The sequence below is a fragment of the Herpailurus yagouaroundi genome, unplaced genomic scaffold (genome assembly GCF_014898765.1).
Source record: "Herpailurus yagouaroundi ecotype Mexico unplaced genomic scaffold, PumYag 142, whole genome shotgun sequence".
Taxonomy (NCBI): Eukaryota; Metazoa; Chordata; class Mammalia; order Carnivora; family Felidae; genus Herpailurus; species Herpailurus yagouaroundi.
In genome coordinates this window covers 62,917,097-62,930,841 of record NW_024412397.1, presented here as the reverse complement: position 1 = coordinate 62,930,841, position 13,745 = coordinate 62,917,097, and the positions used below count along the sequence as shown (strand labels likewise).

The following is a 13,745-nucleotide window of genomic DNA, read 5'->3' as shown; positions in this document are numbered from 1 at the left end:
AAAGACAGTCACTTCAGCAAGTGGTGCTGGGAAAACTGGACAGCGACATGCAGAAGAATGAACCTGGACCACTTTCTTACACCATACACAAAAATAAACTCAAAATGGATGAAAGACCTAAACATAAGACAGGAAGCCATCAAAATCCATGAGGAGAAAGCAGGCAGAAACCTCTTTGATCTTGGCCACAGCAACTTCTTACTCAACACATCTCTGGAGGCAAGGGAAACAAAAGCAAAAATGAACTATGAAAAGCTGCACAGCGAAGGAAACAGCGAAACTAAAAGGCAACCGATGGAATGGGAGAAGATATTTGCAAATGACATATCAGATAAAGGGTTAGTATCCAAAATCTGTAAAGAACTTATCAAACTCAACACCCAAAAAACAAATAATCCAGTGAAGAAATGGGCAAAAGACATGAATAGATACTTCTCCAAAGAAGACATCCAGATGGCCAACCAACACATGAAAAAATGCTCAACATCATTCATCACCAGGGAAATACAAATCAAAACCACAATGAGACACCACCTTACACGTGTGAGAATGGCTTACATTAACAACTCAGGCAACAACAAATGTTGGCAGGATGTGGAGAAAGGATCTCTTTTGCACTGCTGGTGGGAATGCAAACTGGTGCAGCCACTCTGGAAAACATTATGGAGGTTCTTCCAAAGATTAAAAATAGAACTACCCTATGACCCAGCAATTGTACTCCTAGGTATTTATCCAAGGGATACAGGTGTGCTGTTTCGAAGGGACATATGCACCCTGTTTATAGTAGCACTGCCAACAATAAGCCAAAGTATGGAAAGAGCCTAAATGTCCATCGATGGATGAATGGATAAAGAAGATGTGGGATATATATACAATGAAGTATTACTCAGAATCTGAAAGAATGAAATCTTGCCATTTGCAACTGCGTGGATGGAACTGGCGGGTATTATGCTAAGCGAAATAAGTCGGTCAGAGAAAGACAAATATCATATGACTTCACACATATGAGGACTTTAAGACAGAGAACAGATCAACATAAGGGAAGGGAAACAAAAACAGGGAGGGGGACAAAACATAAGAGACTCTTAAATATGGAGAACAGAGGGTTACTAGAGGGGTTGTGGGTGGGGGGATGGGCTAAATGGGTAAGGGGCATTAAGGAATCTACTCCTGAAATCATTGTTGTACTATATGCTAACTAATTTGGATGTAAATTTAAAAAAAGTAAAATTTAAAAAATTGTATTAAAGAAAAAAAAAATGGATTCTACCAGAGCAGTAGGTAGTGTTCGCATTTAAGCTGCTGAACAGTTATTTAGTGCTATAAATAGTCCCAAATACTATGCTAAAGATTTTTCTCTTAAAAGAATAAAGTTATTATAAGAATTGAAAAAAAAAAAAAAAAAGAATGTGCTTTTTACCTTGTTGGCACAGGATATCTCCTGCCCATTTCCACCCTGACCCCTAGTGGCAAAACCAGTACCCAGGGCAGGCAGACGTGAGAAGGACACAGGTCAGCAGAGCCCTTTTTATCTGCAACCCAGCCCAGCGATTTCTGCTTGGTCTCTGGCTGGAACTGTGTCGCATGACTATTCTTACCTGTATTGGAGACTGGGAAATACAGGTTTTTAGTTGGGCTAACTGTAAGTTGGAAAGTAAAATTAGGAACTTTGAGTAAAAAAGAATGGGTATTGGGATAGGCAACTAGTATGTACCTCTGGAGCTGCTTTTTTAAGTATTGGATAGGTTCTGTGTTGAGTCGACTCTAGCATGGTGAAGAAAAAGAAGTATTAGGGGTTCTAGTCTTCCTAAATGCACTGAAATTAAAGAAAGGTAAAGAAGAACAAATAATAACATTGGAAATGAGAGAATGGACCCTGTAAGAGTTATGTGGTTTTTTATTTTAATTAACTGAGAAAATAGAATGTATTTGTTATGAATATATTTCTTAACCCAAGAACTTGGCTGTTTTATGGTGTTTTGTAAATTAAAATTTCTTCCCTACCTCTATACTTGGGGCTCCATCTATTTAATTTTTTTTTTTTTTTTTTTTTGGTAACATCAGTAATGATTTGTCACAGTGTACACAAATAAGTGTGTTTCTTTAGGCTAAAAATTGGAATCAAACTGACAGATAAACTTAACTGTGGCAAATAGGTTTAAATTTTTTTTAATGTTTTATTTTTGAGAGAGCGCAAGTGGGAGCAAGTAGGGGAGGGGCAGAGAGAGCAAGACACAGAATCTGAAGCAGGCTCCAGGCTCTGAGCTGTCATCACAGAGCCCAACATGGGACTTGAGCCCACGAACCTAAAGATCATAACTGACTGAGCCACCCAGGTGCCCCCGGAAAATAGGCTTATATGTATAACACAAGCATTGAAGAAGGGCTCATATAATGGAGGGACCCTCTGTGCCCAATAAAAAAAATTTTTTTCTTTTTTTTTTTTTTTTAAATTTTTTTTTTTTTCAACATTTATTTATTTTTGGGACAGAGAGAGACAGAGCATGAACGGGCGAGGGGCAGAGAGAGAGGGAGACACAGAATCGGAAACAGGCTCCAGGCTCTGAGCCATCAGCCCAGAGCCCGACGCGGGGCTCGAACTCACAGACCGCGAGATCGTGACCTGGCTGAAGTCGGACGCTTAACTGACTGCGCCACCCAGGCGCCCCAAAAATTTTTTTTCTTAATTGAAGAAGTTCTTGATATAATCCGGATAGCAATCCCTTACCAGATACATGATTTGCAATGATTTTTCTCCCATTCTGTGGATTGCAGCAACTTTTCAATCTGATTTTAAAACTATATAGCATTAGAACTGATATTATACTTGTATTTATTAGAATTTTAGTTTATTTTAAAGTAATATATGAACTCAAGAATATATAAATATATGGTTTAAAACCCAAATGGCACAAAAAGTGCCCAATAAAAAGGAGTTAAAAGGACAGGTTACTTTGGAAAGAAAGAGGGGCAGGGTAGGGAGAAAGCCTTTAGCTATATCTGATTTATGGGGTTTTCTTTTTTTAATTATGTAAGTTTCAGGTGTACAACTTTACTGTTTGACATCTGCGTACATGACAAAGTGATTACCACCACAAGACTAGTTACCATCCATCACCATGCAGTTGGCCTCATTCATCCATTTCACCCACCCTTAAACCCCCTTCCACATAGGTAACCTCTAGTTTGCTCTCTGTATCTGTGAGGTTTTTATTTTGTTTTGTTTTTTTATTTTTTAAAAAAAAAATTTTTTTAACGTTTATTTATTTTTGAGACAGAGAGAGACAGAGCATGAAGGGGGGAGGGGCAGAGAGAGAAGGAGACACAGAATCGGAAGCAGGCTCCAGGCTCTGAGCCATCAGCCCAGAGCCTGACGCGGGGCTTGAACTCACGGACCGCGAGATGGTGACCTTAGCTGAAGTCGGACGCTTAACCGACTGCGCCACCCAGGCGCCCCTATTTTGTTTTGTTTTGTTTTTAGATTTTACATGTGAGTGACTCATACAGTATTTGTCTTTCTCCTGTGACTTATTTCATTTAGCATACCTCAAGGTCTATCTATGCTGTAACAAATGGCAAGGTTTCATTCTTGTTTATGGCTGAGTAGTAGTCCATTGTTTTATTTACATATATTTCACATCTTTATCCTTTCATCTATTAATGGACGTTTAAGTTCTTTCCACATCTTGGCTGTTGTAAATAGTGCTGCAATGATGTGTTTTATTCCTTTTCTAAAAAGATTTGAATGAGATACTCAAAGTGGCAATAAATGTTTAATTTCACTGATGGTAACATGAATGTGATATATATTTTTGTTTGATAGCTTTCATTATTAAAACAACTCTTTAGTTACATAAATCTGTACCCTTCCCTAGATGTTCACTTTTCCTCCCTGGAAGTTACTGACTTCTCATCTTCTTCTAGAAGTATTCAGTGTATTCTCAGGCATATATATGTTTGAGTGGAGTGCTGCCTCCCCCCATGAGAGCCTATTCTTTTGTACTTTCTTTCACTACACAGTGTATCTTTGAAATCCTGTCATATCACTGTAGCACTTAGTGTCCTTTTTCCTGATTCCCATGTATTCTGCTGCGTTGGTGCATTGTGATTTATCTCCCCAGTTCACTCCTGAAGGACACTTAACATTCTTGCTAATTTTTCACTGTTATGTACAGTGCACATCCTTGTGTGTACATCTTCACACATACCTATGTGGCTGGGTGATATAAAACCCTCCTAGAGGGTAAGGAGGGTGAATCAAATTTATGATCTTATTAAATCATTCTCAAACATTGTATCTGTGTACGTTCTGTCAGTCATGTATGAGAATGCTTCTTCACTCTTACCTGCATAGTGTTTCAGAATTTTTTATTCTCACCAATTTGTGTCTCTACAGTTGATACAGAAGAGCTATTAACAGAAAACCGTATGTTTTAGTATTATTTCATATTAATATTTTTTATATGTTACTAACTTGCAATATGAAATTATTTGTACTTTGTAGTGTTTCAGCTCTATAAAGTGTTTCAGATTATGCAAATAAATATAAGCTGAGACCTGTTTAATTTTACATATAAAATTTATTACTTAATGTTTAAGAATGTTTATAATTAATGTGTAGAAATAGTTGACACTTTTTCATCTTTTCAGCTAATTACAATTATTTGTTAATGCGTTCATGGAAAAGTATTTGAAACTGAAAGGTAGTATTTCTTTTTATTTTTTTTGAAAGGTAGTATTTCTAGCCAACTTTTTTTTTTTTTAATGTTTATTTTTTAGAGAGAGACAGAGTGCAAGTGGGGAGGGGTAGATAGAGAGGGAGACACAGAATCCTAAGCGGGCTCCAGGCTCCAAGCTGTCAGCACAGAGCCTGATGCAGGACCTGGACCCACAGACTGCAAGATCATGACCTGAGCTGAAGTCGGATGCTCAACCAGCTGAGCCACCCAGGCACCCCTCTATCCAACTTCTTATATGAGATTGTGTAACTTTGGTACTAAAACTGAATAAATAACATGCAAGTAGAAAATTAGAGGTCAGTTTAACTTAAAAACATAGGTGCTTACATTTTAAATTAAATAATGATGGTACATCCAGACAGTGGAATATTATTCTGCACTAAAGAGAAGTGAGCTATCAAGCCATGAAAAGACATAGAGGAAACTTGAGGTCATATTACTAAGTGAAAATCTGTTAATTGTAATTTAGCACATTACCAGAGTAAAGGAGAAAAGCTATATGATCACTTCCATAAATGTAGGGAACACATTGAATACAATTCAACACCCATTCATGATAAAAAAATGTTTAGTCAACTAGAAGTTGAAGAGAAACCATCTTAATTTGAAAAGGGTATATCGATCAAAAACCCAAAGCAAATGTTATGTTTAGTGGTTAAACCTTAGAGGCAGTTGTTTACAAATCAGGGGAAAAAGTATGTCTATTTGATATTGATTAGGCAGTCCCAGCCAATGAAATTAGATAAGTAAGGGAAATAAGAGGTGTGAATAAATAAGAAATATGAAATATAGGGAAGAGACAGAATGATCACTATTTGGTTATATTGAGAAATTCAGAGTCACTACAAAATAATAGAGAGCTCAGCTAGATTGCTGGATGAGAGAGAAGCATTAAAAGTCCGTAGAAACAATTGTGGTGTGTGTGTGTGGCAGATTGCATTTTCCAAAGTAGCCAAACCAACATACATTCTCTGCACACACAGTGTGACTGAGATTTCCTCCCACTGAGAGGTGGTCTGTGTTTCACTACTCTTTGCATCTTAGAAGGCTCAGTGGGTGAAAATACGAACTATAAAGTTACCTGTTCTGGGGCTGGTGGCATATAAGAGGGTGTGGAACCCACAGTAAGGTCATTTGCTAAGTGACTTCAATAACTTATTTATGCTTAATTTATAAAATTATCTGGTGCCTAACTTAAAATGCTTTTTCTCACATGTGATAGTGTGATCAAAGACCCAGTTAATTTTTGCTGTTAATGCACACTTTAAAACAATTTTTTAATGTTTATTTTTGAGAGAGAGAGAGAGAGTGTGAGTGGGAGAGGGACAGAGAGGGAGGCACAGAATCTGAGGCAGGATCCAGGCTCTGAGCTGTCAGCATACTTAACCGACTGAACCACCCAGCTGCCCCTCACTTTTTACCAGAATTCTCAGAAAAAACGTATTCTATTTGGGTGAAAAAACAAATTGGGTGATACACCAAATAGCTGAGTGCCTAGTGCAGCTGTGTCCTCACAGAATTTCTTCCATTGTAGAACACAGAAAACTGTAAGGGTCCTAAAATGAGCTTCTGGCCTAGTGGTGGTTGCTAAGCACTTATGGCTCTAGAAATAAAATTTGAGGATATTTCTGGACTCAAAGTAACAGTAAAGCGGCATAAAGATGAAGAAATAGATTAAAGGTTTTTTTTTTTTTTTAATTTTTAATGTTTATTTATTTTTGAGAGAGACAGTGTGAGCAGGGGAGGGGCAAGACAGAGGGAGACACAAAATCTGAAGCAGGGTCCAGCCTCTGAACTGTCAGCAGAGCCTGACACGGGGCTCAAACCCACAAACCATAAGATCATGACCTGAGCCAAAGTCAGCTGCTTAACTGAGCCACCCAGGTGCCCAAGATGAAGAAACAGATTAAAGTTTTAAGATAGAAACTCTAAAATAGAGATGGGTATTATTGAGAGTTTAGTCAGAAATCTGAGTGTGATGTGTTTAGCCTAGATAACCTCCATTGCATTAGTTCTGTATTACATAACGTGTTTAAGGTTACTTGTAGGGGTTGAATATTGCATGGCAATATATAAATTCATCAAGAGCAGAGACTTTGGTGCCTGAACGACCTTTGTTGTCCTGCCACTTACTGGTTTTGTGACCTTTGACAGATTGTTTTATCTCTCAGAGTCTGTCATCCCTCACAGGGATAACTGTTCCTACCAGTGTTGTCAGAATTGAAATAGATAACGTAGGCAACGTGCTTTGTGTTGTACTTGGCATATCATAAGTGTTCAATAAATGTTACTTTATACTGGCTGGGAAGGTATCTGTTTTGCTATATACAATTTAAGAGGAATATTAAAATATATTTTTGTTATTTTAAGGAAATTCGCAATGAGTCCCATGACTATCCTCATAGAGTGGCCAAGTTTCCAGAAAACAGAAATCGAAACAGATACAGAGATGTAAGCCCATGTAAGTATTTGTGGTTTTGTGTGCATGTGTATGTTGGTTTGTTTTAGGCAGGTTACGGTGAAAAAGTTTGGGATAGGGTTGATAAATACAGTGGTTTTTTTGCATATTAACATAATAAACGTTCTTTAAGGAAAAATTTCAAGGTCTAGAATAGAAGGAAGGAAAACTGCTCATAATTCATCCTTCAAACACAGCCACCGTTACTTTGGTGTACTTTCTACTAATCTGTTTTTGTTATGCATAATTTCCTTTCTTTAAAATAATTGTAGTCATATATGTGTGTATGTGTATTCATAAACATACTTCCTTTTCCTATTATTCCATAGGCTTTGTAAGTTTTACTTAAAATATTATCAGTATAGTTTGCTTTTTTCCCCAAATTATAAAAGTTGTATGTACTCACTGCAGAAAACTTTTAAAACAGAAATATGTAAAGGAAAAAAACCTATAATTTAAAAACAAATAAAAAACTTTTGGGTTTATATTCTTTTTGTATTTTTTCTGAACAAACATATATACACATTCTTTTAAATTTAAAATTAGAATCCTTCACATATGATTATAGTTCTTTTCCCACATAGCAATACATTATAAACATTTTCCTATATTAAGTCTTTTAGTGGCTTTAATAGTGGCTTTGGATGTGCCATTCTTTTGTGTAACGGTTCCCTTGTGGTTGACCATTTGGATTCTGATGTACCCACTCATGTACATGCAATGATGGTTCGGTGTTAGTGTGCTGAGTCCTCCTGTATAGACTGAATAATCTCACTCTATTCAAGGTCGCAGATTATATACCCTTATGTATGTTGTATTCCTTGTTAGAAGGGTATGGACATTCCATTGAAAATCTAATTACTGGGGGGAAAGTCCATACTTTATTTCTTCCATGAACAATGTTTTTCCTTCTGTCAACCAAGTACATTTCCATGAAAAGTATGTTGGCTAATTTTGGACAAATCAGATGGACTAATCTGTTAAAATATTTCATGTCTGTTATTGATTACTTATTAAATACTAGGTTTCTCTTTCCATATGGTGTGGGTGTGTGTGCAGGGAATGGGGTTGTGGGCAGTGGTTATAACATTTAGGTGCTCCTTCACCCTCTTCAAATTTCTGGTTGAATATCCTTGAGCTAGAGACACTAATCTCCAGTGTTTACCATGACTTTGAAGACCCTATGTTCCAGGTGTACATTTTGCTTTGTTGCCTTTAATTTAAAAAAAGAAAAAAACAAAAAACCAAACTTCTTGTTTTGATAATTGTAGATTTGCATGCAGTTGTGAAAAATAGCACAAGGGTATCTTGGCCTGGTTTTCCCCAGTGGTAACCTCTTACATAACTACAACCAGGAAATCCACATGGATGCAACCCATTCAGATCTCCCCAGTTTTACCTGCACTTATTTGTGGCTGTGTTCAGTTCTTTGTGGCTCTGTTACACGGTAGAGTGTGGGATCACAGTCTGGGCACAGACCAGTGGACCAGCCCCACCACAAGATCCCTCCCTTTTGTGGCCCCAGCCACCTTGCTCCCTTCCTCCTATTCCAAGTCCCTAGTTGCCCTTGTTTTTTTACATAAATCTGTTGTAATTGCAGTCACTGGATATGATAATTGATGTTTGAATTCCCTGATTAGTTTGATCAAATTGATCTAAATCGAGGAATTGGTAAAAATTGGAACGGAGATGCTTAAAAGTAAGACATTTGTAACTTAAATTCCTCTCAACTATACAAGTCAATGAAATGGTTGTGATTTGTCCCTTAAATGTTAGACTTATTTACCCAACTACCTGTTGGACAGGCTAAGTTGAAGGCTGCAAGGAGAGCTTGGTTGTTACCAAGTGTACTTAGTAACCCTGCCTCCATCCTCACTGGCTTGGGCTCTTTTTTCTGTAAGTCTTCTCAGGAAGAGAGCCATTCGCCTTGTATGGGTACCTAGTATTAGGGACAGGCATTTCTTCCTCAGAGGAGGTGTGGCCCCATGCCCCCTGCTGTCTTTCTGGCCACTCTCTATATATGGTGGTCTCCAAAGCTGCACTCTGCTATGGGCATGCCACTCAGTGAACCCTGTCCCTGCATCTTCTCCTTGTAGAAGCCTGGCTCTCCCCTGAGTAAACTACCTTTCTGTCTTTCTCAGGTAGAGGCTACTTGTTCTTGCTTCCCCTGTAACCACAGAACTTCCTAGTCCAAGCCATTACTCTCCAACTTGCATATTAAAATCTCCTCTGAGACTCATGCCATCCAGACACATCACACTGCTGCCCTTGGGATCTGTCCCGACTTCACAGTCTCCATGTTGCAGCCTCCTCTCACATATTTGCCAAAGGCTTGAATGCTGAGGACGCTGTTCACTGTCTTCCTCTTTGCCCTCTCCTCTCAGTACCTCTTTCTTTGTGCCTGGATGGCGTCGTGTCCCTGGGAAGGAACCATGTAATGCCGTAGACTTACAGTTCTGGACCTCTCAGCTCACAACCTGAAATCTTAAACGCCGCTATCTTGACGGCTACTTTCTGTCTTCTTAGCCCTTGACTTCACCACGATCTTTAGTTCCTTGATTTTTTCACCTATTGTAGTACATTACTTCCTTCCCCACCTTACTTATTACTTAATGACTTTCTTATTGTTCTAATATATTGGAAAAATAATCTCTGTGGGTCTGTAATTCTCCCTAACCCCATGAAACTTTGCCTCAAGTAGTTTGTTGTTCAGCTTCTGTAAGCTGTCGTTGGGTTCATGTGTGCACTTGGGTAAGCTTGGGCACTGATTGGACCTGGGGTGCCTCACTGTCTGTCCTCCTACACACCGTTGTCATTCCCACTGCTCCTCCGCTCTGGCTTGTCCCAGAGGAAGCCAGCTCTCAATGTGCCCACTACTCTCACCTGGAAAGTTAATATCTCTCTGCACTCATCTTAAGTCCCAGGAGAAGAACCTCCCTGCTCTGATCCTAGGTTTGTATCCCAATGCCTCATTCCTCCTCAGGGACCTCATTCTCTGTCATTACCACTCTTAATCGTGTCTTCAACCTTTTTCTCACATCTCCTCTTCCTTATTCTATAAATGTGCTTCAGCCTCTTGTCATCTCAACCCTCTTCTCTCATCTCAGCCCCACTTGTCCTATTACCTGTGTGGACATAAGCACGTGCACACCTATATGCACAGAGTCTCAAAAGAAGACATCATACTATTTGCCTCTCCATCCTCATCACCTATGCATTCTTCAGCCCATGGTTCTGCCCCAACCTCCCCACTGAAACCTTTATTCTAAAGTACCATTTTCAAGCTTTCTAGTTTTGAAATGCAGTAAGGGACTTTCCATTGGTTTCTTTTCTTATCCCTCTGTGACTTTTGATAATGTTGACTCTGCCTTCCTTCCCTAAAACCATATTTTTTCTAATTTTGCTGTTACTTCTGTGGCTAGTCACCCATTTCAGAGCTTACCTTCCTCAGTTGACTTTGTCTTCTTCAGGGTTCTGTCTCTGTCTCTCCTCCTTCTCACTCTTAACAATTGTATGTATGAGTGGTCTCATTCTGTGGGTTTGTTACCATCTTTCTGCTTATCACCCTAAATCTCATCTTCAGCCTAGGTCTCTCTTCTCAGCCATAAACCCATTTATGCAAGGCACTCATCTCTGTGTGGATGTCCTGTAGCTGCCTCAGACTCAATATGTCTAGATACTGAGCTAGCATTCCTCCCACACAGTCCATTGGTCCCAGCCCTGAGACCTGCTTTTTTCCCCATCCATAAATGGTGCCACTGTTGGCACATTTACTGCAGCTAGAAACTCAGACTCCTTTCCCATTCAGGTCCCATATCTACTTGATAACTAAGTAATTATAATTCCATTTTCACAATGTGTGGGGTTTTGTTTTGTTTTGTTTTTAGATTTTTAAGTAATCTCTGTACCCATTGTGGAGCTTGAACTCACAACCCCAAGATCAGGCATCACATTCTCCACCAACTGAACCAGCCAGGCATCCCCCAGTGTGACCAGTTTCTGGTATCATTACTTTTTTGGAACATCCTCCTCTTTCTGACCCAGAACAGTCAAAATCTTCTTCTAATTATCTACAACCACTTCCCCCTGGATGTTATTCTCACACAGTGGAGGAGGTCATGAAGGTGGTGACTCTCACTAAATCTAGACAGCCCCAGGAATGTGTATTTTTTAAACACTCTCAAGATGATGTGGATGTACCTTACCTGATTGATAGTCACTTTATCATTTAAAAATATATTTCCATACATAATACTTGACAGTTGTTGATTTGGTTCAGAAAACATGTATTGAAAACCAGCTACTGACAATATGCTTGCGTTGAGAATACCGTGAATATGTGTACCATGCCCTCTGATAATTCATAGTCTAGTGGGAGATACAGACCTGTTGTGCTTTATGTATCATGAGCTAGTACTGTGTATTGGTGGAGCTGTGTCTGAGGAGTTAGGGGTGGCTTTTAAGAGAATACATGGTGGAGTGCCTGGGTGGTTTAGTCGGCTAAGTGTCTGACTTCAGCTCAGGTCAGTGATCTCATGGTTTGTGACTTTGAACCCCCGCATCGGGCTTTGTGCTAACAGCTCAGAGCCTGGAGCCTGCTTCAGATTTTGTGTCTCCCTCTCTCTCTGCCCTTTCCCCACTTGCACTGTCTTTCTCTCTCTCTCTCTCTCAAAAATAAACATTAAAAAAAAAATACATAGTAACCAGCTAAATAAAGGGGAGCTGAACATAAATTATTTTTTTATGAGTCCCAGATTTTTCTAGGTTTTGATTCAGTAGGTCTGGAAATCTGTGTTTTTAAACAGTCTCTTCCTTATGTGATTCTTATATACCCAGCTTGGCACCAGTCCTCAGACTGACATATAGAAACTACATTTGGAGGTGTGAATATGAAAACTGTATTCAAACAGGGATATTTTGAAATAGAATTTGAAGAAGTCCACAATCTTCCTATAATTGCCACAACCAAAAGATGCCTCTATTGTCTCCATTAACTGTGAGACAGTTGTGAAAGAGGCAAGAACTTGGTTGGTTTAGAAGAGAGTAAAAGATTGTAATAATCACTTGAAGAATTATATTTATACTTTTAGAGACTACTGCTAATTTTTCTTACTCTCTGCTTTACAGATAGAAATTCTGTAAATCCTGTATTTGGTCTAACTCACCTGTTTTCACTGGCTCTGAAGCAGTTTTTTTTTGTTTTTTTTTGTTTTTTTTAATTGTGGTAAAAAAACCATATAACATAAATTGACCCTCTTAACAATTTTTAGGTGTATGCTACAGTACTGTTAACCATATGCACATTGTACAACCCATCTTTTCATCTTGCATGACTGAAACTCTGTACCCGTTGAACAACATCAGTTTTCCCTCCCTTCAGCCCCTGGCAACCACCATTCTACTTTTTGTTTATAACCGTTTGATTACTTTAAATTCCTCATATAAATAGAATCATGCAATATTTGTCTTTTTGTGACCAGCTTATTTCACTTAGCATAATATCCTCAAGGTCCATCCATGTGAAACTGTCAGTTTTTAAAGGAAAGTAACACAAAGACTTATGATTCTGGTAGTGTGACAGGTTATATAGTCCATAGTCCTTTAGTGCTACAAAATAAGAAGATTCTCAATAAACTTTTAAAAAAGTTACTAGGTGGGGAGGAAGTAAGGAAAACTTGCAGAATTCCTGTGCCCCTCCACCTCCAAAAAAAAAAAACAAAAAACAAAAAACTCACCAAATGGCATAGCTACTCTGAATGCAAATGCCAGTATTAGCTCTGAGATTTGTATTCACTTAATAAAATAACCTCAAGATCGATTAAGCAAAAAAGAATAGAATTATAGGAAGAAACTGACAAGTCCATATTCATGGGCTTCTTAATAAGATGAAATATAAGTAAAGAAATAGAAGATTTAACCACACAATTAAGCTTAATTTAATAAGAAAAATATGTAAAACCTTATGTCCATTTTCTTCTAGGACTTTGGAATATTTATAAAAAATGGACCATTGACTAGACTGTAAAGTAAATCTTAACAGTTTAAAAATTGCTGTCTTACAAGCCATGTTCTTTGACCAGAATGCAATTAAATTATAGATTATTAATAAAAGGATAAAAAATCACATAAATTTGGAGATTTAAAGATTTCCAAGTAATTCATGTGTCTTGGAAACTTTAAAATGCTTAAAAGTGAATAATATGTAAAATATGTAAATAAAAAGTGAACAATATATACAATGTTTATATAAAATAATATATAAAACCTAAAACTTTAATAAAGCAGCAAAATAGTAATACAAAGAAAATATGTTGTCTTAAATGTATTACAACAGAAGGATAAAAATTAATGTGCAAAGAATGTGCCCCAGTTCTTTCTGTGAGCTCATTATAGAACTTTGATATCCAAACCAGAAAAGTTAGTAAGAAGACTAAAAGTTACAGGCATATCTCCCTCATGAATATAGATGTAAAGATTAGCAAACTGAATACAGCAGAGTCTGTAAGTTTATTTTAGGAAGATAGGGGTGGCTTAACATTAGAAAATCT

General features: G+C 38.0%; 1 protein-coding gene across 3 annotated transcripts in view; it reads left to right on the top strand.

Moving 5' to 3' along the window:
- Nucleotides 1-13,745, top strand: part of PTPN2 (protein tyrosine phosphatase non-receptor type 2) — an 86,040-nt gene that overhangs the window by 16,320 nt on the left and 55,975 nt on the right. For all 3 annotated transcript variants that reach the window (XM_040479469.1, XM_040479471.1, XM_040479468.1), the window contains exon 2: nt 7,110-7,200. In XM_040479469.1, coding sequence (XP_040335403.1) covers nt 7,110-7,200 — 91 coding nt within the window. The remainder of the gene's footprint in view (nt 1-7,109; nt 7,201-13,745) is intronic.